The sequence below is a fragment of the Diaphorina citri genome, unplaced genomic scaffold (genome assembly GCF_000475195.1).
Source record: "Diaphorina citri unplaced genomic scaffold, Diaci psyllid genome assembly version 1.1 scaffold1085, whole genome shotgun sequence".
Lineage (NCBI taxonomy): Eukaryota > Metazoa > Arthropoda > Insecta > Hemiptera > Psyllidae > Diaphorina > Diaphorina citri.
In genome coordinates, this window is record NW_007378514.1 from 8,411 (window position 1) to 29,355 (window position 20,945).

The 20,945-nt window shown below is 38.8% G+C and overlaps 5 protein-coding genes across 5 annotated transcripts in view; 2 read left to right on the top strand and 3 right to left on the bottom strand.

Annotated features, from left to right (window-relative positions):
* Positions 1 to 229, bottom strand: part of LOC103514122 (yae1 domain-containing protein 1-like) — a 1,643-nt gene extending 1,414 nt beyond the window's left edge. Inside the window, exon 1 of the mRNA XM_008478984.3 lies at positions 11 to 229. Coding sequence (XP_008477206.1) covers positions 11 to 85 — 75 coding nt within the window. The 5' untranslated portion in view covers positions 86 to 229. The remainder of the gene's footprint in view (positions 1 to 10) is intronic.
* On the top strand, positions 1 to 3,145 carry LOC103514123 (DNA-directed RNA polymerase III subunit RPC6-like). Its single transcript, XM_026827171.1, has 5 exons — positions 1 to 69; positions 407 to 516; positions 900 to 1,045; positions 1,590 to 1,827; positions 3,079 to 3,145. Exons 2-5 carry the CDS (start codon positions 485 to 487, stop codon positions 3,143 to 3,145), a joined length of 483 nt encoding a protein of 160 aa, XP_026682972.1. The 5' UTR covers positions 1 to 69; positions 407 to 484.
* Positions 3,146 to 5,304: 2,159 nt separating this feature from the next.
* LOC103514124 (doublesex- and mab-3-related transcription factor 3-like) lies at positions 5,305 to 6,178 on the bottom strand. Its single transcript, XM_008478988.3, has one exon. It carries the CDS (start codon positions 6,090 to 6,092, stop codon positions 5,325 to 5,327), a length of 768 nt encoding a protein of 255 aa, XP_008477210.1. The 5' UTR covers positions 6,093 to 6,178; the 3' UTR covers positions 5,305 to 5,324.
* Positions 6,179 to 9,645: 3,467 nt separating this feature from the next.
* On the bottom strand, positions 9,646 to 18,583 carry LOC103514125 (26S proteasome regulatory subunit 4-like). Its single transcript, XM_008478989.3, has 11 exons — positions 18,426 to 18,583; positions 17,830 to 17,980; positions 17,414 to 17,538; positions 17,038 to 17,223; positions 16,306 to 16,358; positions 16,147 to 16,234; positions 15,386 to 15,430; positions 13,263 to 13,410; positions 12,222 to 12,383; positions 10,863 to 11,096; positions 9,646 to 9,964 (listed from the first exon to the last, which is right to left on the bottom strand). Exons 1-11 carry the CDS (start codon positions 18,426 to 18,428, stop codon positions 9,843 to 9,845), a joined length of 1,317 nt encoding a protein of 438 aa, XP_008477211.1. The 5' UTR covers positions 18,429 to 18,583; the 3' UTR covers positions 9,646 to 9,842.
* On the top strand, positions 14,297 to 15,268 carry LOC113469456. Its single transcript, XM_026827174.1, has 2 exons — positions 14,297 to 14,504; positions 14,877 to 15,268. The coding sequence occupies exons 1-2, from the start codon at positions 14,375 to 14,377 to the stop codon at positions 15,209 to 15,211; spliced, it is 465 nt and encodes a 154-aa protein (XP_026682975.1). The 5' UTR covers positions 14,297 to 14,374; the 3' UTR covers positions 15,212 to 15,268.
* Positions 18,584 to 20,945: the final 2,362 nt, after the last annotated feature.

Genomic DNA, 20,945 nt, shown 5'->3' on the forward strand with positions numbered 1-20,945 from the left:
AGTGTCTTACTTGATGTACTTTGGCTGTCATCTTCTGCCAAGTTTTGTCCAGTACTTGCATTTCATCACGTAAGTCGTCTTCCATCTGGTCACCAGAAGGCTTTTCACTATTGGGTCTTTATCACTTGAAAAAGAAACCATTAAACTTTAAAATATTCACAACTTCACAACATTCAACTTTTCTAGGATGACTGGATGAGGATGAGCAGCAAAGTTTTGAGGTTAGATTTATGCTCCAGTAGCGTTTCTCAACTTTTTTATTTGCAAAAAAAAAAAAAAAACCTAGGTACCTACTTACCTTAAGAATTAAATTACCCAATGAAATTTGTGAAAAACATGTATAAGTACCTACTCAATGTGACAATGGCTCACAATATTTTAACAGGAGTTTGATTTTTATTTTCAGAATGATTAGTATCCCCGTCTTCACCTGTTGAACTTAAAGGAGGGCTTCCAGGAATAGGAGACATACAACCAGACTGACATGGCTTCTACAACAGATGCTGAACTTCAAAGGTATGTTTAAAGTATTTCTCAAGCCTTGTAGTAATGAGTAGGTTTAATTATTCAAAGCCAGAAAAAAAATATGTGCCTATAATTTGGACCATCCTACATCCCCTCGTAAATTTGCTATTGATCTAAGGGGGTTCAGACCTTGGGGGGCCTTTATTATTATTAAAAAAAATGTGCCTATAATTTGGACCATCCTACATCCCCTCATAAATTTGCTATTGACCTAAGGGGGTTCAGACCTTGTTGGGGGTTCCAAAAATATACATGCCACATTTGTGATTGCATCTCTGTATTCTCTATTCAATACCATCTGTTGCACCAATGTTTTTACTGCTCTTCTTTAAGAATAATTTTTTAATCTTAGGAACACTTCCAATTTGTTTCAGTGTTCTTGCTTTAATTCAAGCAGCAGGATCTGCTGGAATAACGGACGAACTCATACAGGAGAAAATGCCGGACCTACCTCTCGAGAAAAGACTGCAAATTTTCAACAAGCTCATAGCTCAAGGCTTGCTGGATTTATTCAACCAAGGTAAATAAATCTACTCTAGCTACAATTCTCATTGATAAGGTGGCCAGAATAGATCCATCTGTGCCAGATCAATGATTTATTCAACCAAGGTAAATAGATCTACTCTAGCTACAATTCTCATTGATAAGGTGGCCAGAATAGATCCATCTGTGCCAGATCAATGCCCAGGTGCAGTGGGTCACCACAATCCACCATCTATTCAACTGTCCAGACCTTCCAACCATCCTGGACTCAACAGCCTTGTGGTCCAATCCTGTAGAGGTGGCACAGCTCCTGGGCTCAGAAAGATGTAGATGTAACAACAACATGATAAGGTGGCAGGTCAAATGATATTGGGGATAAAATTCCATGCCCTAATCATTTAAATTTGAACCCATAACCTCTCTCATCTTCCCATCCCTCCCTTAATGAAAAAAAAAAAGATTAAATTAGGTTACAACTTTTGCAGTGTGCAATAATTTCACTTATTTCCTTATTTATGGAATAGCCGTCTCCCACAACACTATTTGCAAATATTTAATGCTAGCTAATGGTTTCTTGATAGGTGGAAATCTACTGTACAAAGTGAAAGACCCGGTGACCAATGAGAAGCTAAAGGACTCGGATAATGAGGAGAAGGTGGTGTACAAGATAATAGAGGAGGCGGGGAACAAGGGGATCTGGATGCGAGACATACGCTTCAAGAGCAATCTGATGCCAACGCAGCTGAACAAGATCCTCAAACAACTGGAAACGAAGAAGATCATCAAGGCTGTGAAGTCGGTTGCGGTAAGTCAACTAAAGCCTGGGGCTATATGTACTTTCATGTTGAACTTTTTCTTCTTTAAGAGGTTTCCTGGAGGGAGCTGTAATTGCCAAGGTCTTACTGTCTCCAAAGCAAAGAGAACATTATCATGATAAATCCCGCCCCGGGCGGGAATCGAACCCACGGCCTAGCGCTTACAAGGCAGACGTGCTACCAACCAAGCTAACTAGGCTGGCGTAAAGAAGATCATCAAGGCTGTGAAGTCGGTTGCGGTAAGTCAACTAAAGCCTGGGGCTACATATATGTACTTTTATGTTGAACTTTTTTTTCTTTAAGAGGTTTCCTGGAGGGAGCTGTAATTGCCAAGGTCTTACCGTCTCCAAAGCAAAGAGAGATGAAAGACAGGATAGGGGAAAGCCAGCTGTTCCTAGAACAAACATTATCACGATAAATCCCGCCCCGGGCGGGAATCGAACCCACGGCCTAGCGCTTACAAGGCAGACGTGCTACCAACCAAGCTAACTAGGCTGGCGTGTTGAACTTTGGATACTCATACTATTGAAACTATTTTAGCCTTTTCCTCCATACCATTTTAGAACATTGAATATTTGACAGAGGGAACTGTAAATGCTATGGTCTTACCGTCCCGAAAGAAGAGAGAAGAAAGACAGGATAGGGGAGTACTATTGAAGCTGTTTTAGCCTTTTCCTCCATACCATCTTAGAACATTGAATATTTGACAGAGGGAACTGTAAATGCTATGGTCTTACCGTCCCGAAAGAAGAGAGAAGAAAGACAGGATAGGGGAAAGCTGGCCGTTCTGCGAACGAACCTTATCTGTTTATTTATTTACTTGCACAAACGGGCGGACCCTTTACTAACTTGTAGCCAGTCTAGTTAGCTTGGTTGGTGGCGCGTCTGCCTTGTAAGCGCTAGGCCGCGGGTTCGATTCCCGCCCGGGACGGATTTTATCCTAATGGGGGAAAGCTGGCCGTTCTGCGAACGAACCTTATCTGTTTTTCTGTTTATTTATTTACTTGCACAAACGGGCGGACCCTTTACTAACTTGTAGCCAGTCTAGTTAGCTTGTTTGGTGGCGCGTCTGCCTTGTAAGCGCTAGGCCGCGGGTTCGATTCCCGCCCGGGACGGATTTTATCCTAATGGGATAATGTTCGTTCTAGGAACGGCTGGCTTTCCTCCTATCCTGTCTTCCTTCTCTCTTCGATTTCGGGATGATAAGACCATAGCAGTTCAGTTCCCTCTGTCAAACCTCTTAAAACTCCCTCAGGCTCATCAAGCAGGGAGGGCTTGCTGCTCAGGGTAGAACGTACGGGTGCATGGCGGATGCAGTCTAATAGGTGTTTGACAGTTAGGTTTTCACCACAGGAACATAGAGGGGGCGTGGTTCTCTCATACAGGTAACTGTGAGTGACTCTAGTGTGGCCTATTCTTATCCTGCTAAGGACTACCTCATCATATCTCCTGGACTGTTGGGATGTTTTAACACTGTCTGATTTGTACGCGTGTTCGTAGAGTATCGTTTCGAACTCTTGACGCTCGCTCTTCGCGCGCTTCCCGGTATGCTTGACATTGGTTTCAGTAGATTTTTTTGCGTGACGAACCGTAATATCACCTGTCGAACTCATGTTACTCATGCTTCATATTTTGAAATTATCGGTACATGTCGATTTTTTTTTTTTATTTTTTTTATTACAGTCGTTCCAAGAATTATCCCATCAGGATAAATTCCGCCCGGGGCGGGAATTGAATCCGCGGCCTAGCGCTCAGTGAGGGACTCACAGGTTCGGGAAGTTGGTCGCTTTCAGGGTGCTGACAGAGGAACGAGATTGTAAAGGTGTGTGCAAACATGGTCGACCGGCCGTCGATCGACGAGGATTATCATTATTTTATTATTATTATTTTTTCTAATGCAAAAACCCTTTGTTTTTGAGGTCAGAAATGGAAACAGCATAAAAAACATGTTCATTTTGTCTAAAACTTTTTTGATCCGATTTGCATCTTCCGAGATAAACGCGAAAAAGCGTTGAATTTGAGCGCCATTTTTCGGTCATGTGGTACGATTTTGACAGCGCAAAAATTCTGCCATCACCATTCTCTCTTTTTTTATATATTAATGTTTTAATGTTCTAAGCAATTGTATTTGTATTATGGAACAATAAATAAATTACCAAAAAAATTCGGCTACAGGTGAAGCCACTACAACAACAATCTACCCTCCAAGCTAACTACAATGCAAGAGGAACTACCTATAACTACCTATTAGGATCCTCTTACAATGCAAGAGGAACTACCTATTAGGATCCTCTTAGTGTGGGTAGTAAGGCAACCGAAGGATAGTGAGAAAGGTAATGATGAATAACGAGATAAAAGAGCAGAAGGAGTGAAAAGCCTAGTACATTTCGGTATGGACTTTTTTCTTTTTTAAATAAATTACTACTAGGATTTAACTCTTTCTCATTGTAATTGTTTATTAGAATTAAGATTCTCTGTACTCAATGTGAGAACGAAGATTATCCCATCAGGATGAAATTCGCCCCGGACGGTAATCGAACCCAAGGCCTAGCGCTTTGAGAAAGCCAGCCGTTTTGAGAACGAAGATTATCCCATCAGGATGAAATTCGCCCCGGACGGTAATCGAACCCAAGGCCTGGCGCTTACAAGGCAGACGCGCTACCAACCAAGATGACTTGGCTGGCCTTGAAAGTTTTAAAACAAATAATGCAAACATGTCATCCAGCTCAGGCAATTTTAGAGTTGAGAGAACTCAATTCATTCGTTCAATAACAATGGTGCAATTTACAAGACAGTGTTAGGTATATTCATTTGAACCACAAAGAAACACATCTTTGTGATTGTAAGGTACATTTAGACTGCGCGTGTTAAGCAGAGCCGTATTAAGAGGGGGGCGAGGGAGCCCCGCAAACATGTCCAGCTCAGGCAATTTTGGAGTTGAGAGAACTCAATTCATTCGTTCAATATAACAATGGTGCAATTCACAAGACAGTGTTAGGTATATTCATCTGAACCACAAAGTAACACGCATCTTTGTGATTGTAAGGTACATTTACACCCATATTTATGAACAAAGTGCTGGCTCTTAAGTTCGTGCTAAGCATAGTCTCAAGGCATTTGATTGGTCAATTTTGACTTGAGACTGATCTAAGAACGATCATTCTTGTTCATAAATATGAGTGTCAGACTGCGCGTGTTAAGCAGAGCCGTAGCGAATGCAAGGTGAATTCTGATCTTGACAAAAGTCATAAAAAGTAGGAGGTGTTGGATTTTCAATAATAAAACATTATTCTGTATGCATTTTAAGGATAAAATAGAAGGGAGGATAAGAGAGTACAATTACAAGGGTAGAAAATGGCAATGTGCCAATCCAATAGGAAAGCAGGAGAGTATGGGGTGGTTCTGTCATGTCTGTTGAAAACACATTATGGAACCAGCCTTTTCCTATGCCTTTATTTCTATCTATTTTATGTACGGAAGTTTTTGCATCCCTTATTTGTTTCAACACAATAAAAGCAGGCAAAATACAAGAATCTTACCTCCATTCGGCATGATACCGTTTGTACCATTTTCGATGACAGGAGGTCTAATAACAGTTGAAGCATAAAGGTTACTGGAAGGTTTGGATGTTGCTGATATTTTTGGGGAGGGCGGGGACGGCGTTCCTCCTGTAAACTGACTGGAATTATCCTCGTCACCAGATGAGGCAATGTTGGAATTCTCCACATCAATGCAAGAGCCTGGGGTAGATGGAGGTAGACTACATGAGGATATAGATAAGGGGGGCTCACCCCGTGCTCTTCTCTCTTCATTCCCTTTTCTTATTTCTGATTGAAGTGTCATTACTCTGTGCCGTGCTTTCAATAGTACGCAAGACTTACACACACAATTGGAGTTCTCTATATCTATACATGACCCTGGTGTCGAAGGAGGTAAGCTACAAGTAGGTGAAGACAACCGCTCACCTCGTGCCATTTTTTCTTGTTCCTCCTTCAATTTCTTTGCTCTCATTTCATCCTGCTGCTGTTGTCTTCTCAACGCAGTCTGTAACGCCATCACTCGTTGTCGTTCTTTAGTCAATATACAGTCTTTACACGTACAGTCCCTGAAAGGACAATATCTCTTATGAGCTTGCAATGGTACACTGATCTTGTGGTTTCTACATCGAGCACAATGAGGGGTTGTACGACCGCTACTCCCTGCTCTGCCGGACACAGATCGAGATGGTTCGGAAGATGATCCATCAACATCAACTACTTGAGATCCCATGTTAGATGTATTGCTCCACGGATCCTCCAGAGTGATGGAGTGAGAAACAGTCGCCACTATGAATTCGGTGAGATGAACTTTGTTATTTATTTTCCTTCCCGTAAGAAAAAAAAAACTTAAATTTGTGAATTTGAGAACCCCTTGTACCTAATACAGACTCTGTCTAACATTTTCTTATCACCTCAACAAGTCTACATTGTATTCTCCTTACCACTGTGGCAAATAATTTTGCCTTATCATATTATGTAGGAATGTAGGTAGTACCTTGAAAAATAGCAACATCCACTAAGTTAATATTTTACAATGTGAGATGTGAGGGTCTATGATTATGATATGAATCGGATTCAAAACAGAGTAGAGCATAGCGTAGGTATTAGCGCATAGACCTTTTTACTTTCTATTACCCTTACGTATGGGGAATCTATATATGGTACCTAATGAGAAAGTATTGCAATCGGTCCAAATTTTTGTTCTCAGTTCAATGTGTTTTGAAGTCGTCGCTACTCTTTAGCGTCACTTTTCCTATAGGGAATCTATATACGGTAATGAGAAAGTATTGCAATCGGTCCAAATTTTTGTTCTCAGTTCAATGTGTTTTGAAGTCGTCGCTACTCTTTAGCGTCACTTTTCCCTCTACCTGCTCTATGCTCTATGCGTCATGCTCTCGCAACTTTGAAAGTTTTTATTTTTTAAGAGGTTTGACAGAGGGAACTGTAACTGCTAGGGTCTTATCGTCCCGAAATCGTGAGATTTTTTTTTTCTTTAAAAAAAAGAGGTTTGACAGGGGAAACTTTAACTCTCTTATCGTCCTGAAATCAAAGAGAGAAGGAAGACAGGATAGGAGAAAGCCAGCCGTTCTGAGAACGAACCTTGTCCGTTCAGGATAAAATCCGCCCCGGGCGGGAATCGAACCCGCAGCCTAGCCCTTACAAGGCAGACACGCTAGCAACCAAGCTGACTACCAACAAGGCTGGCGACAGAGAACCAAAACCAACGTATCTTTATAATGCGCCGTACAAAACTGTCTCATATGAAACGCAATGTGCAACACACCTTTTCCCCCACCGCACCGTTGGCAACACGGCAAGATCGCGAACCGCGAAATTTCAAATTTTCCCCCTCTTGAAAAAATTGCTGAAAGTTGCGAAATTTTGCGAAAGTTCATTCTTTATCAGTGCCAAGGTGATAGGTGATGCATTTCATTATCTCTTTAGTTGCAGTTTAGTTATTACTTGCCTTGTGCAGGAAGGACACGGACGAAAGTCATTTGAAATTAAATAAAAATGGAAGGAGGATTCTTGTTAAGTGTCTTACTTGATGTACTTTGGCTGTCATCTTCTGCCAAGTTTTGTCCAGTACTTGCAAACGAAAGTCATTTGAGATTGAATAAAAATGGAAGGAGGATTCTTGTTAAGTGTCTTACTTGATGTACTTTGGCTGTCATCTTCTGCCAAGTTTTGTCCAGTACTTGCAGACGAAAGTCATTTGAGATTGAATAAAATGGAAGGAGGATTCTTATTGAGTGTCTTACTTGATGTACTTTGGCTGTCATCTTCTGCCAAGTTTTGTCCAGTACTTGCATTTCATCACGTAAGTCGTCTTCCATCTGGTCACCAGAAGGCTTTTCACTATTGGGTCTTTATCACTTGAAAAAGAAACCATTAAACTTTAAAATATTCACAACTTCACAACATTCAACTTTTCTAGGATGACTGGATGAGGATGAGCAGCAAAGTTTTGAGGTTAGATTTATGCTCCAGTAGCGTTTCTCAACTTTTTTATTTGCAAAAAAAAAAAAAAAACCTAGGTACCTACTTACCTTAAGAATTAAATTACCCAATGAAATTTGTGAAAAACATGTATAAGTACCTACTCAATGTGACAATGGCTCACAATATTTTAAAAGGAGTTTGATTTTTATTTTCAGAATGATTAGTATCCCCGTCTTCACCTGTTGAACTTAAAGGAGGGCTTCCAAGAATAGGAGACATACAACCAGACTGACATGGCTTCTACAACAGATGCTGAACTTCAAAGGTATGTTTAAAGTATTTCTCAAGCCTTGTAGTAATGAGTAGGTTTATTCAAAGCCAGAAAAAAAATATGTGCCTATAATTTGGACCATCCTACATTCCCTCGTAAAGTTGCTATTTACCTAAGGGGGTTCAGGCCTTGTTGGGGGTTCCAAAAATATACATGCCACATTTGTGATTGCATCTCTGTATTCTCTATTCAATATCATCTGTTGCACCAATGTTTTTCCTGCTCTTCTTTAAGAATAATTTTTTAATCTTAGGAACACTTCTAATTTGTTTCAGTGTTCTTGCTTTAATTCAAGCAGCAGGATCTGCTGGAATAACAGACGAACTCATACAGGAGAAAATGCCTGACCTACCTCTTGAGAAAAGACTGCAAATTTTCAACAAGCTGATAGCTCAAGGCTTGCTTGATTTATTCAACCAAGGTAAATAAATCTACTCTAGCTACAATTCTCATTGATAAGGTGGCCAGAATAGATACATCTTAAAAATCTTGATTTAAATTTTTTAGCGAATCAGATTGCTTAATGCAGGATTAAAAGTTAATCATAGTTTAATCTCTGAGTGTGGCTCCGGCCCTAAGTATTCCAAAAACTATACACTGTTCAAAACCGTCTTTTCCTTTGATCATTCAAAGCTGCCTTTTCCGTCGACCCAAGGTCTTTCATCTTGGAAGAGCTTATCACTTTCTCCCTTGAAATTTTGAAACCATTATGTTTTCCACTATCATTCCACTCATAGGTAATTGAGTCCCTGGAAGTTTTGACAGAAACTAAATGAAGAAACATTTGTTTATAAAATTATGAACTACAATTTACTGTAAGTATTTTTTTTATATTTTTCTTTGAAAGTTGATGAAAATAGTTAAATTAAAACCTACCAAAATTGTTTTTTTAAACATTACCTCGTTATTTTCATAGCTCTATTTCGTTTTACGATATTCTACTTTCAGGCCCGTACAGTAGGTATTCTTACAATTGTGGCATCTTTCTAAAGTCAAAGTTAGTTTTTTCCCTAAAATACACAACAAAACAGACCGTTTTTATCGCTCTGACGGGGTTCAAACCCTGAGCGGTTGTCAGTGTTTTTCTGGCGCACCCTGTATGCTATCATCAGGTAATGGGACCCAAAGATTCTTATGTTTTTTTTTACCCAATAAGTTTGCGTCCCCCTGCGTTATTTTCCTTTGCTGCCTATAATCAAGTGATGAAAGCATCACTCGAGAATACACGTTTGGGGTAGTTTAGAAGAAAGAAAATCAGTAAGGTAGAAAGTAAAACCCAAAACATTCTTTGAAACAGATGGACTATTTTCTTTGAAAGAAGAAGAAGAAAGTTGCAATGTATAAAGAAAAGAGTAACAGGTATGTAGGTAGAAAATAAAAACCAAACCAACTTTTCTCTGAAAGAAAAGAGAAAAAAAAAGGTTGCAATTTAGAAATTTTAAAGATAAAGTCCTTCGGGGGTTCCCTCTTTCTTTCGGTACAGTACGCTTTCCTTGAGGTAGAAAGAAAAACCCGAAACATTATTTGAAAGAAAACAGATGGATTATTTTCTTTGAAGGAAGAAGAAAAAAAAGTTGCAATGTATAAAGAAAAGAGTAACAGGTAGGTAGAAAATAAAAACCAAAATATTCTTTGGTTTTTACTTTCACAGATGAAACTTTTCTCTGAAAGAAAAGAGAGAAAAAAAAAGGTTGCAATTTAGAAATTTTAAAGATAAAGTCCTTCGGGGGTTCCCTCTTTCTTTCGGTACAGTACGCTTTCCTTGGACTTCTTGAAATCCTCGTTAGTCACCTTCATTCGTCTCTCGCGAAGTGCCATCAGTCCAGCCTCTGGAAAATCAAACAGAACAGCTGTCAGCTCACGGGGGGTCTTCGGGAGTATTTATTACGGTGGTCTCTTCTTGAACACTTGTCCATTTTTGTTTAGGACTATTGCACTGCTTTCGCAGTAAGTATTCAGAACTATTCAAAATTTCCTCAAATAATTAATGGTAAAGAAGAGCTTTTTCACAACCTTCGCTTCGAGGAGTTTGAGCATACCAAGTGTCTCCTTCCCAATCAAATCAATTCATTTATTCACTCATAAAAAAAACATAATGCCGCCACTGGTCGCTACTCAATTAAAGTAGCTATTCAGTTGTCCTCACAAGGCTGCCAAGCACAGAGCCGAATTTCTTTTAACCCCGCCGAGGACCCGGGCCTCCAGCATGCACTGCAAGCCTGAGCATAGTATTATATACATACTCTTTGTTCTTCAAAATTCATACAGGAGATTAACCCTGCAAGTCCGGAAACTATTTCCCCCCCCCCCGTCTTCGGGAGTATTTATTACGGTGGTCTCTTCTTGAACACTTGTCCATTTTTGTTTAGGACTATTGCACTGCTTCCGCAGTAAGTATTCAGAACTATTCAAATTTTTCTCAAATAATTAATGGTAAAGCAGAGCTTTTTCACAACCTTCGCTTCGAGGAGTTTGAGCATACCAAGTGTCTCCTTCCCAATCAAATCTCCTTCCCATGTGTCTCTTTCCCATTTAACCCTGCAAGTCCGGAAACTATTTTTTTTTTTCCGATTTCATTGTTTTTTAATTCATACATGAATCAAAATTGGGCTAAAAAAAGCACAATATAAACTTTTTTTAACGATACACATTTAACAAAAGGCGGGATTATTGCCTTAGGCGATCTCTGCCATAAGTAAATGTGTAGGTCATTCGCGTTCAACTCACCTGTACAGATGGCCTTGATATCCGCTCCGGACAAGTCGTCCTTGGCCATAATCAACTCCTGCAGGTTCACATCCTCAGCCAGCGTCATGCGCGACGTATGAATGTTGAAAATTCGGCGCTTCGTCTTCTCATCCGGCAGAGGGAACTCTATCTTGCGGTCAATACGTCCGGGACGGATGAGGGCCGGGTCTAACGTCTCGATCCTGTTCGTCGCCATTATCACTTTGACATCACCTGGAAGATAAATGAGGGTCAGTGAACTGTAGACCTCACTCAGACGCCTATTTTGGACTTATGAACTAATAAAACAAGTCAATACAGTTACAGTCACCTTGCCATTTCGAAACAACTTTCTGAAGGTGTGTCCAGTGTCCACAGATAGTCGATCGTTGTTGACTGAACAATGAGGGCCGGGTCTAACGTCTCGATCCTGTTCGTCGCCATTATCACTTTGACATCACCTGGAAGATAAATAAAGGTCAGTGAACTGTAGACCTCACTCAGACTCCTTTTCCGGCCCAAAATTCAGTAAAATTCCTTCCTAAGTAAGCATAAGCATAGAGTGCCTAATTTGTCAGTGATAGAATGCCTATTTTGGACTTATGAACTAATAAAACAAGTGAATACAGTTACAGTCACCTTGCCATTTCGAAACAACTTTCTGAAGGTGTGTCCAGTGTCCACAGATAGTCGATCGTTGTTGACTGAACCGTCCTCACTGCCTCGATAACGTAGATTCACCTCGTGGTTCGATGGCCAGTTTGGACACACCTTTAGATTATCATATTTAAGTAATGTCTTCATGCTTGGTTTCACCACAAATTAATATTTGTGAGTTTTCCAACTTTTCATAACTGGAGGATGAATTAAAAGTACTATGTCTTCACTTATCTTTTAATGCTACTTGACAATATAGGTATCCCGTTTGGAAAATATTATTTTTCATAAATTATTTTCCTACCTCTGGAATCGAATCCATCCAGCTGATTAAGAAGCTCCAACATGTAATAAAACAAGTGAATACAGTTACAGTCACCTTGCCATTTCGAAACAAATTTCTGAAGGTGTGTCCAGTGTCCACAGATAGTCGATCGTTGTTGACTGAACCGTCCTCACTGCCTCGATAACGTAGATTCACCTCGTGGTTCGATGGCCAGTTTGGACACACCTTTAGATTATCATATTTAAGTAATGTCTTCATGCTTGGTTTCACCACAAATTAATATTTGTGAGTTTTCCAATTTTTCATAACTGGAGGATGAATTAAAAATACTATGTCTTCACTTATCTTATAATGCTACTTGACAATGTAGGTATCCCGTTTGGAAAATATTATTTTTTCATAAATTATTTTCCTACCTCTGGAATCGAATCCATCCAGCTGATTGAGAAGCTCCAACATGGTTCTCTGGATTTCTCTCTCGCCACCAGAGTTAGAATCATACCGCTTCGTACCCACGGCATCAATCTCGTCAATGAAAACTATGGATGGGGCATGCTCCTCAGCCACTCTGAACAGCTCTGAAAGTAAACAGAGAAATCCCCATTAACCCACAAAGCGTGATGGGCCTTCTGGAAGGCCATTAGGCCAAAAATAGTTCTCTCACTTTTCGATTTTTCTATATTTCCGCTTGATGTCAAGAGTTAGGAACACCTAATACATTTTATTGACATTCTTATCTAACACATGGCATGCACTCTTTGTTTTGATTTTTGTTTCGGTACGATTTTTCATTTCCACAAAAGTGATTTTACCAGGGAAGTCTTGATGATTCCCTTATGTCCCTACAAAGAGAATCCCATAGTGCAACTGTAAATAAATGATGTGATTTTTTTCCTTACCTCTCACCAGCTTGGGTCCATCGCCGAGATATTTCTGAATGAGTTCCGAACCCACAACCCGCAGGAACGTAGCCGAGGTCTGATTGGCCACAGCCTTGGCAAGGAGAGTTTTGCAGCTACTCATTTTCCTCACAAGGCTGAGTGGGCCCCGCAACAGCCAGTCACGGAATCAATCATTTGCATGATACAAATCATTTATATTCCTCACAAGGCTGAGTGGGCCCCGCAACAGCCAGTCACGGAATAAATCATTTGCATGATACAAATTTCTTGACCCTGCCGGGAATTGAACCCGGGTCTCCCATGTGCAAAGCGAGTGCAGTGACCACTACGCCATGGGAGCTGACTATGTAGGTAGTATGTACCTACTCATACTTAAATGAAAGGAAATGGTCAATTGAAGCTCTGGGAGGTCACAAAAATGGTCTGGCGGGACATATTTGGCCCATGGGCCGCTAGTTGGAAATCACTGTCCAAGACTATGTGAGGCCCTGATTTCCCTACAAAGAGAATCTCAATGTCCAACTGTAAATAGATAAATGTGATTTTTTTCCTTACCTCTCACCAGCTTGGGTCCATCGCCCAGATATTTCTGAATGAGTTCCGAACCCACAACCCGCAGGAACGTAGCCGAGGTCTGATTGGCCACAGCCTTGGCAAGGAGAGTTTTGCCGCCATGGGAGCTGACTATGTAGGTAGTATGTACCTACTCATACTTAAATGAAAGGAAATGGTCAATTGCAACAAATTAGGCACTTAATTAAGAGCTAACAATGCAAGTAAAGATAAACATAATAGTTTAATTAAATTTTTCATTTACTTTAAACCTTTTGTGACCATCTGTAAACACCTATTCTTAACTGCAATCAAATCCACTTTTGTTGGGATTTCGGAAGAAGCTTTAGCTCTAAAGTTTAGACCTTTGAACTTCTTCTTTTTCTTTGCCTTTTCACGTGTACAGACAGGGTTGGTATTTTTTGTCAGCCCTAAGGTGATCGCTCTTGGGCTGACTAAAGATAAACATAATAGTTTAATTAAATTTTTCATTTACTTTAAACCTTTTGTGACCATCTGTAAACACCTATTTTTAACTGCAATCAAATCCACTTTTGTTGGGATGATTTCGGAAGAAGCTTTAGCTCTAAAGTTTAGACCTTTGACTGAACTTCTTCTTTTTCTTTGCCTTTTCACGTGTACAGACAGGGTTGGTATTTTTTGTCAGCCCTAAGGTGATCGCTCTTGGGCTGACATTTGGTTTTGGCTACAGAATTTTACGAGGGGATGCCCTTTGCACTCAACCTTTGCTATTTCTTTAGCAAAGGAAATTAGTTCCTAAGGTATCTATTGAATAGGCCAGTTACACTTGCTTAGTAGAGGTTTCCAAGACAAAGAGCAGAAAATATGAGGAACTAGGAAATTTCTCTTTTCCTTCTACAACTTTTAAATCCCGAGATAAATCGATTTAAAAAATACCGGTAAATCTTAAACTCTGTGGTCACGGCATACGTACGTTCCCGATTGTTTTTAAAAGTACCTTTGCCCCAGCAGTCTAAAGAAGGTCATACGTTTGATAGGATAAAGATTGCATTGTATGTTGAGTTGTCAGTGTTTTTCTAGCGCACCTTGTATTTTGTTTTGTTACATATTATGTTATCAGGTCACCCTGTAGAATGGTCAGACTATGGGTGGGTCAGTCTTTGCATGTTTTTGTGGGAGATGCCTCCATAGCTTATCAAGTAAACAAAATTCCACACAAGCCTGATTTCTATAAATATCTGGGAGGACTTTATGTATCAAAAGGTGAGACATTGAGAATTGAGACATCCACGTTTTTTAAAAATTAAAATAGCCTGCTAGTTATTATTTATGGAACTAGGGTCTGGATTCACACTTAATTGAACATTGTTACCTAACTAGAGTTATCTAACTTTGTTAATTAACATATGCTATTTTAATAATAACCGCTTATAACTTATAACCGTGCCCCCTTTATAATGTAAACCATCTCCCCAATATTTTCAGGACTAGTTAGCAATATTGACTCACATCACTGGAAACTGACCAGAAAGTTGATGCAACCATCGTTTGGTTACCAATTAACTTAATAATAACCGCTTATAACTTATAACCGTGCCCCCTTTATAATGTAAACCATCTTCCCAATATTTTCAGGACTAGTTAGCAATATTGACTCACATCACTGGAAACTGACCAGAAAGTTGATGCAACCATCGTTTGGTTACCAAAGTATCAAATCCTTCACATCACTAATGCATGAGAAAAGTTTACAATCAGTGCGTGACTTTGACAAATATGCCACAACAGGGGAAAGCTTTTACATTGCTAAAGTGATTCGATATTATCCATTTGAAACGATAACGAAAAGTTATTTCGATTATGATCTGAAACAAAATGATCGGGAGTACATTGAATCAATTATGGAGGATTTAAAGAAAATGTTCAAGGTAAACATCGATTGTAAAATTAAGCTAAAAAATCTGCTGTGAAAATCACACAATTTTCTATTACGTTTGCGGAACTAAAAAATAACGAAAATCGTTGACACAGGGGAGCATAATCTTCTTCTTTTTTCTTCGCCTTTTCCCGTGTACAGACGGGGTCGGCGTTTTTCGTCAGCCCTCAATCAGCCCTAAGGTGATCGCTTTTGGGCTGACTGTGACCATAGGATCTGTGTCATCTGACAGTACTCCTACCACAGCATGCACCTAGACAACAAGAATTCATATTAGAAATTAAAAAGACAATAAAGGTTTGACTTTCAACAATTGAAATTTGGTGAGCTTTCGAGAATACTCAGATTCTCATCATCAGACCAAAAATATGCGAGAGAGGTGTTTACTCTGCAAGCGCTGGAGTTGAATTCATATTGTAAGATCCAAGATCCCTGAAAATTTTCCTTCACTAGCTAGAGGTAGCAACACATTTATACCCATTTGGAATTCTCTTCTTTTCTACCTCATGTACCTTCATTTGCAACAATATAGGTAGTCGTGGTCTGCAAGCTACAAAAAGCACTCACTTGGTTTGTTTTAAATGCAAAATGAACATTTTTGTACAACTTTATGTATAAGTCATGCAAAAATATAATATAATGGATTAGGTTATTTTCCACCCCAATAGAGACTGAATGGAGCAATTAGAGCAGTGATTAGTGTTATTATAGAGTTAGGTTTAATACAAAAAGGAGCTTTTCTTTTCGGTATTTAAACTGCCACAATGAGACCGAAAAGTCCCTTGGCTCCCACAGGCCAAAGAATCTCACAAACCAACAGCACACACTTACCTTGTGGCACGGATGTGACTTCTGCATAATTACCGAAAATATACATAATATACCTGGTTTAAACTGCCACAATGAGACCGAAAAGTCCCTTGGCTCCCACAGGCCAAAGAATCTCACAAACCAACAGCACACACTTACCTTGTGGTTAAGCAACACAGAACAGCCTGGTTCAAGCTGATCCTTGTCCACAAAACTGAGGATGCTCACGTAGTGCTCACTGCCCACACTAGTAGACACAATGGCATGGTTATCATCGATTATTTCTTCCAAAGTACCGACACTCATGGGGGTTCCTCTTAAGTGACCATAGGATCTGTGTCATCTGACAGTACTCCTACCACAGCATGTACCTAGACAACAGGAAATCGTATCATATTGTAATTCTCAAAGAGCTTCTGAAGCCAGAAGCGCGTTGAGAATCACAGAAGAAAAAAAGTACCATGAAAATGTCTGAAGAGAATGCCTGTTTCCTCCTCAATGTCTGAAGCTGTTTCCTCCTCAGTCAATACAAACTTCAGCTATTCAGCTGAAGTTTTAGACGAGGAGGATTCAGCTCTAGGTTTCATGTGCTTGTGAGAAAATTGTCATACCTAGTACCTAAATAAAAAACATCTACCATCAAGAGCCCTAATCTGAACATTTCCTTCACTAGCTAGAGGTAGCTACACATTTATACCCACTTTGGAAATCTCTTCTCTTCTGCCACCTGTAGCTCATTTACAAGGATAAAGGCAGTTGTGGTCTACAAGCTACAAAAGCACTCACTTGGTTTGTTTTAAATGCAAAATGAACATTTTTGTAGAACTTTATGTATAAGTCATGCAAAAATATAATATAATGGATTAGGTTATTTTCCACCCCAATAGAGACTGAATGGAGCAATTAGAGCAGTGATTAGTGTTATTATAGGGTTAGGTTTAATACAAAAAGGAGCTTTTCTTTTCGGTATTTAAACTGCCACAATGAGACCGAAGAGTCCCTTGGCTCCCACAGGCCAAAGAATCTTACAAACCAACAGCACACACTTACCTTGTGGTTAAGCAGCACAGAACAGCCTGGTTCAAGCTGATCCTTGTCCACAAAACTGAGGATGCTCACGTAATGCTCACTGCCCACACTAGTAGACACAATGGCATGGTTATCATCGATTATTTCTTCCAAAGTACCAACACTCATGGGGGTTCCTCTTAGATCATCTACTCTTGATCTCTCTTCCTATGAAAAGAAAAAGAGGATAAGAATTTAGAAAGTTTTAGAACATTTTTTTTTTCCAAATTAAATTTAATGATCCCAAGGACAAGGTAAACTAAAGTAACAAATTACAGAATACAAGTTTGTGACACTTTTGTTTATTTAAGCAACAGACAAACAACCTTAATTCTAATAATTTTGACCTCTTTCTTACCTCATTTTTCTCCTCTTGTGGCTTGAGACGTTCCTGATTTCTAATGAACTCTTCTTCCATGAGAAGATAGTCTTTGATTCTCTCTAATTTCAACAGTTTCAGTCTGCACTTTGTGTGAGGTGTTACTGAAAATTAAAACAATATAAACCTAAAAGTTCTAGAATTTAGGAATTTTATATTGGTCACAATGGAAAAGAACAGTTGTTTAGTTTATCACAAGTAGGTATTATTCCAATATGTGGGGGGGGAATGGACTATAGCTATAAGTAGGGTTTTTTTTTATATCAAGGTGAGCCTGACAATTATCTATGGGACCTTTAAATAGCAAACAATAAAATCATCCCTTGAACTCCTAAGCTGTGTCCACACATAGTCAATGGCCATCATCTATGTGTGGACAGATGTTAGAACCTCACCTTGAGGCAATTTGATAGCTGCATCGGGTCCCTTTGCCTTCCTCTTCTTCTTGCCGACTCGAGTGGGAATTGGAGGTTCATACTTTTTCTTCTTATCTTTGTCGTCTTTCTTATCACTGTTAGACCCAGCACCTCCTGATTGGTTTTGACCCTGTAGACAAATACAAGAGTAAAATGATCAGACCCCCTTTGCAAAATCTCACTGGCAAAAGAGCCTCAGGCTAAAAACAGAGTGGAGAGAAGAGCATAGCATGTAGATCTTTTTCCTCTTAGGTCTATGTTGTTTAAATTCATTGCCTATCTCTATTTCTATGTCCTCGGTGTTCTATGCCCTGTGCTCCCCCAATCCACTCTGTTTTAAGCCTAAAAGAGTGAGGTTAGACATCAATAAAGATAGCCAAGTTTTTCTCATCACTAGGTCATAGCATTCAAGATTGAACGTTCTCTAGGAGGTTTATCTTGAGCTGTACATGGGTTTATATAGGATTGGAGATTATTAGCTGAGCTGGATATGTATCAGAGCTTGATCTCCGATTGAGTAGACAATTAGTGAGATTGACAAGAGAAATGGAAAGTTAGACCATTAGATGACTTACCATTATGAAAGATGCGGTATCCTTATCAGGAGAGGTAGAGCACGGATTACAAGTCCTCAAATAAGAAGATATTCAATTAGAAATAGAAATGGGTTCTAAATTCAAAAATTAATAAAATGGAAAAATGAATAATGAAAACTTTTGCAAATCATTCCTCGATTTCAAATAAACAAAACAACAAAAAGCTCCTGTGCACTACTGCACTCTAGGGGCTAAAATGTTGGCTTCACTTTTTTACTTTTTTACGAAGACATCCACTGCAGATTCACCTCCTTGAACAATCCAAAGAGTAATGAAAAATTGATTTTTGAACCCGGGAATTTTTGAAATTTCCTCCCTTTTTTATGATTTTTTGCTCCAAAAACCCAATTTTCAGTGAAAAATGACTCAAATTTATGATTTTCTTGCTATTTTTCAGTAATTTTTTTGTGTTGAATTGGATTTTTATTCATTTGAAAGCTCTTTATAGTCGAAATATTCTTAAAATTGATTTAAAAAATTGTTTTTTCCGTTTTCTTGCTAATTTTCAGTAATTTTTTGTGTTGAATTGGATTTTTATTCATTTGAAAGCTCTTTATAGTCGAAATATTCTTAAAATTGATTTAAAAAATTGTTTTTTCCTCTTTGGCCCAGGTGTATCATTTGCTATTTTTTGCAGAAAAAGATTTTTTTCCACTTGGGCCAGGCAAGGTTGTGAGGTAACCTAGTTATTTTAGTTTTATCAGTCTGTTATCAGTAAATCAACCCAATGGCCGGGATTCTATCAGTTTCCAGTAGGAAACTACCCAAAGAAATAGTTAAACTATCATCTGAATGTAATCATTTATCTGTAAGTATCAAATTGATATTTTACTTTGACCCATATAGGCACACCAATTATTTTTCACCCTTGAGTATGGACAGAGTTCAGTTTTTTGGCAAACATTCAAATGTTAGAATGCCTACTACCCACTTTATATTATAACTCATAAGGTTATTTGAAAAGAAAATGAGATCATCTTCAGTTCTTTTCAATAATATGAAAGACCGGGTTACTTTGGAAATGTATTTTGCATGTACCTACCTACCTTTTCATCTTGCCCAAACAGTCAAGATAAGACAAACAATTTTATGGTAAAGATGTTTGTATTATTAAATAAGTGACTGAAGACCTTGGGGTTAACTACTTTGGAAATGTATTTTGCATGTACCTACCTACCTTTTTGTCTTGCCCAAACAGTCAAGATAAGACAAACAATTTTATGGTAAAGATGTTTGTATTATTAAATAAGTGACTGAAGACCTTGGGGTTAAAGTTGAGAGTTGGCAATAAAATGGGAAAGGTGTATGTAGGTTCCTACTCAGTTCTCCCCCATCTACAAGGAAATGGGCAGATATTAGGTTGCTATGTAGGTAAATGTAAATGCAGTTTCTTTGTGTTATTATGTCACAACTTTGGTGCTCACTGCAGCATTGTAGGATTTTCCCAATATCTGTTCCCTTGAGACAACTTTGTTGTCTGATAACAGTATTGTCATGTGTGAAAGGACTCTTACAATATTAAATTCAAATTCTTTGATCTGCCACAACTCCCCAATGCAACGGTTGGACCCATTTTAATGCGCTTTGGCAAAGACATAAAGGATACTCATTTGACATTTGGGTGAACCTTTGGGGGCTTTTTTCCATGTGAGTGAAATTTGGCAAACACGTTTAACACTTAAAGAATACTTACTTGACATTTGGTTGGACCTTTTGGGGACCTTTTTCCAAGTGAGTTATACAATATTTTGAACCACTAGTAGAAATAACTGGGTATAAGGGAGTAAAAAATAAAGGTATGTACGTATCTGGATGAGCTTGTAGGTTTTTTACGTAAGAAGATGGTTTATCAGAATAGGTTTTTTTTACTCAATATTTAGAATTTAAGACTGCTCTTTAGAATTTGAGACATTGCCTGGTTTTGGAACAGATTTTAAAGTTATCTTTTAAGTGGCAGGGTTCTCCAGGAGGAGCTCTTCCAACCACTAATTTTCTTTTACTGTGAGATATTTCACCTTCTTTATTATTCAACTATCAACAAAATATTTGGTGAGCTTTCGAGAATACTCTGATTCTCATTATCTCACTTCAACTCCAGCGCCCTTCCGCGATTTTGGTCTGATGATGAGAATCTGAGTATTCTCGAAAGCTCACCAAACATTTTGTTGATAGTTGAACCTCAATTGTCTTTTTAATTTTTAATTTATGCATTTACGTATACTGAAAAATAAATCTAAATACCTACTGAAATCGCAAAATTTTCAGACCTCTATGCCTGTGCCTGCCCCGTGCACTCAATATTTAGAATTTAAGACTGCTCTTTAGAATTTGAGACATTGCCTGGTTTTGGAACAGATTTTAAAGTTATCTTTTAAGTGGCAGGGTTCTCCAGGAGGAGCTCTTCCAACCACTAATTTTCTTTTACTGTGAGATATTTCACCTTCTTTATTATTCAACTATCAACAAAATATTTGGTGAGCTTTCGAGAATACTCTGATT

Bases quoted from the DNA above. Each gene is read 5' to 3' on its own strand.
- LOC103514123 (XM_026827171.1), top strand. From the start codon at position 485: ATGGCTTCTACAACAGATGCTGAACTTCAAAG. The intron at 517-899 runs GTATGTTTAAAG...AATTTGTTTCAG, and splicing joins ACAGATGCTGAACTTCAAAG to TGTTCTTGCTTTAATTCAAG. The intron at 1,828-3,078 runs GCCTGGGGCTAT...AAACTCCCTCAG, and splicing joins GTTGCGGTAAGTCAACTAAA to GCTCATCAAGCAGGGAGGGC.
- LOC103514124 (XM_008478988.3), bottom strand. From the start codon at position 6,092: ATGGGATCTCAAGTAGTTGATGTTGATGGATCATCTTCCGAACCATCT.
- LOC113469456 (XM_026827174.1), top strand. From the start codon at position 14,375: ATGGTCAGACTATGGGTGGGTCAGTCTTTGCATGTTTTTGTGGGAGAT. The intron at 14,505-14,876 runs GTGAGACATTGA...CAATATTTTCAG, and splicing joins AGGACTTTATGTATCAAAAG to GACTAGTTAGCAATATTGAC.
- LOC103514125 (XM_008478989.3), bottom strand. The intron at 17,224-17,413 runs GTAAGAAAGAGG...TTCTTTTCATAG, and splicing joins CACAAGAGGAGAAAAATGAG to GAAGAGAGATCAAGAGTAGA. The intron at 16,235-16,305 runs AGAGGAACCCCC...TGTGTCTACTAG, and splicing joins ACAGATCCTATGGTCACTTA to TGTGGGCAGTGAGCACTACG.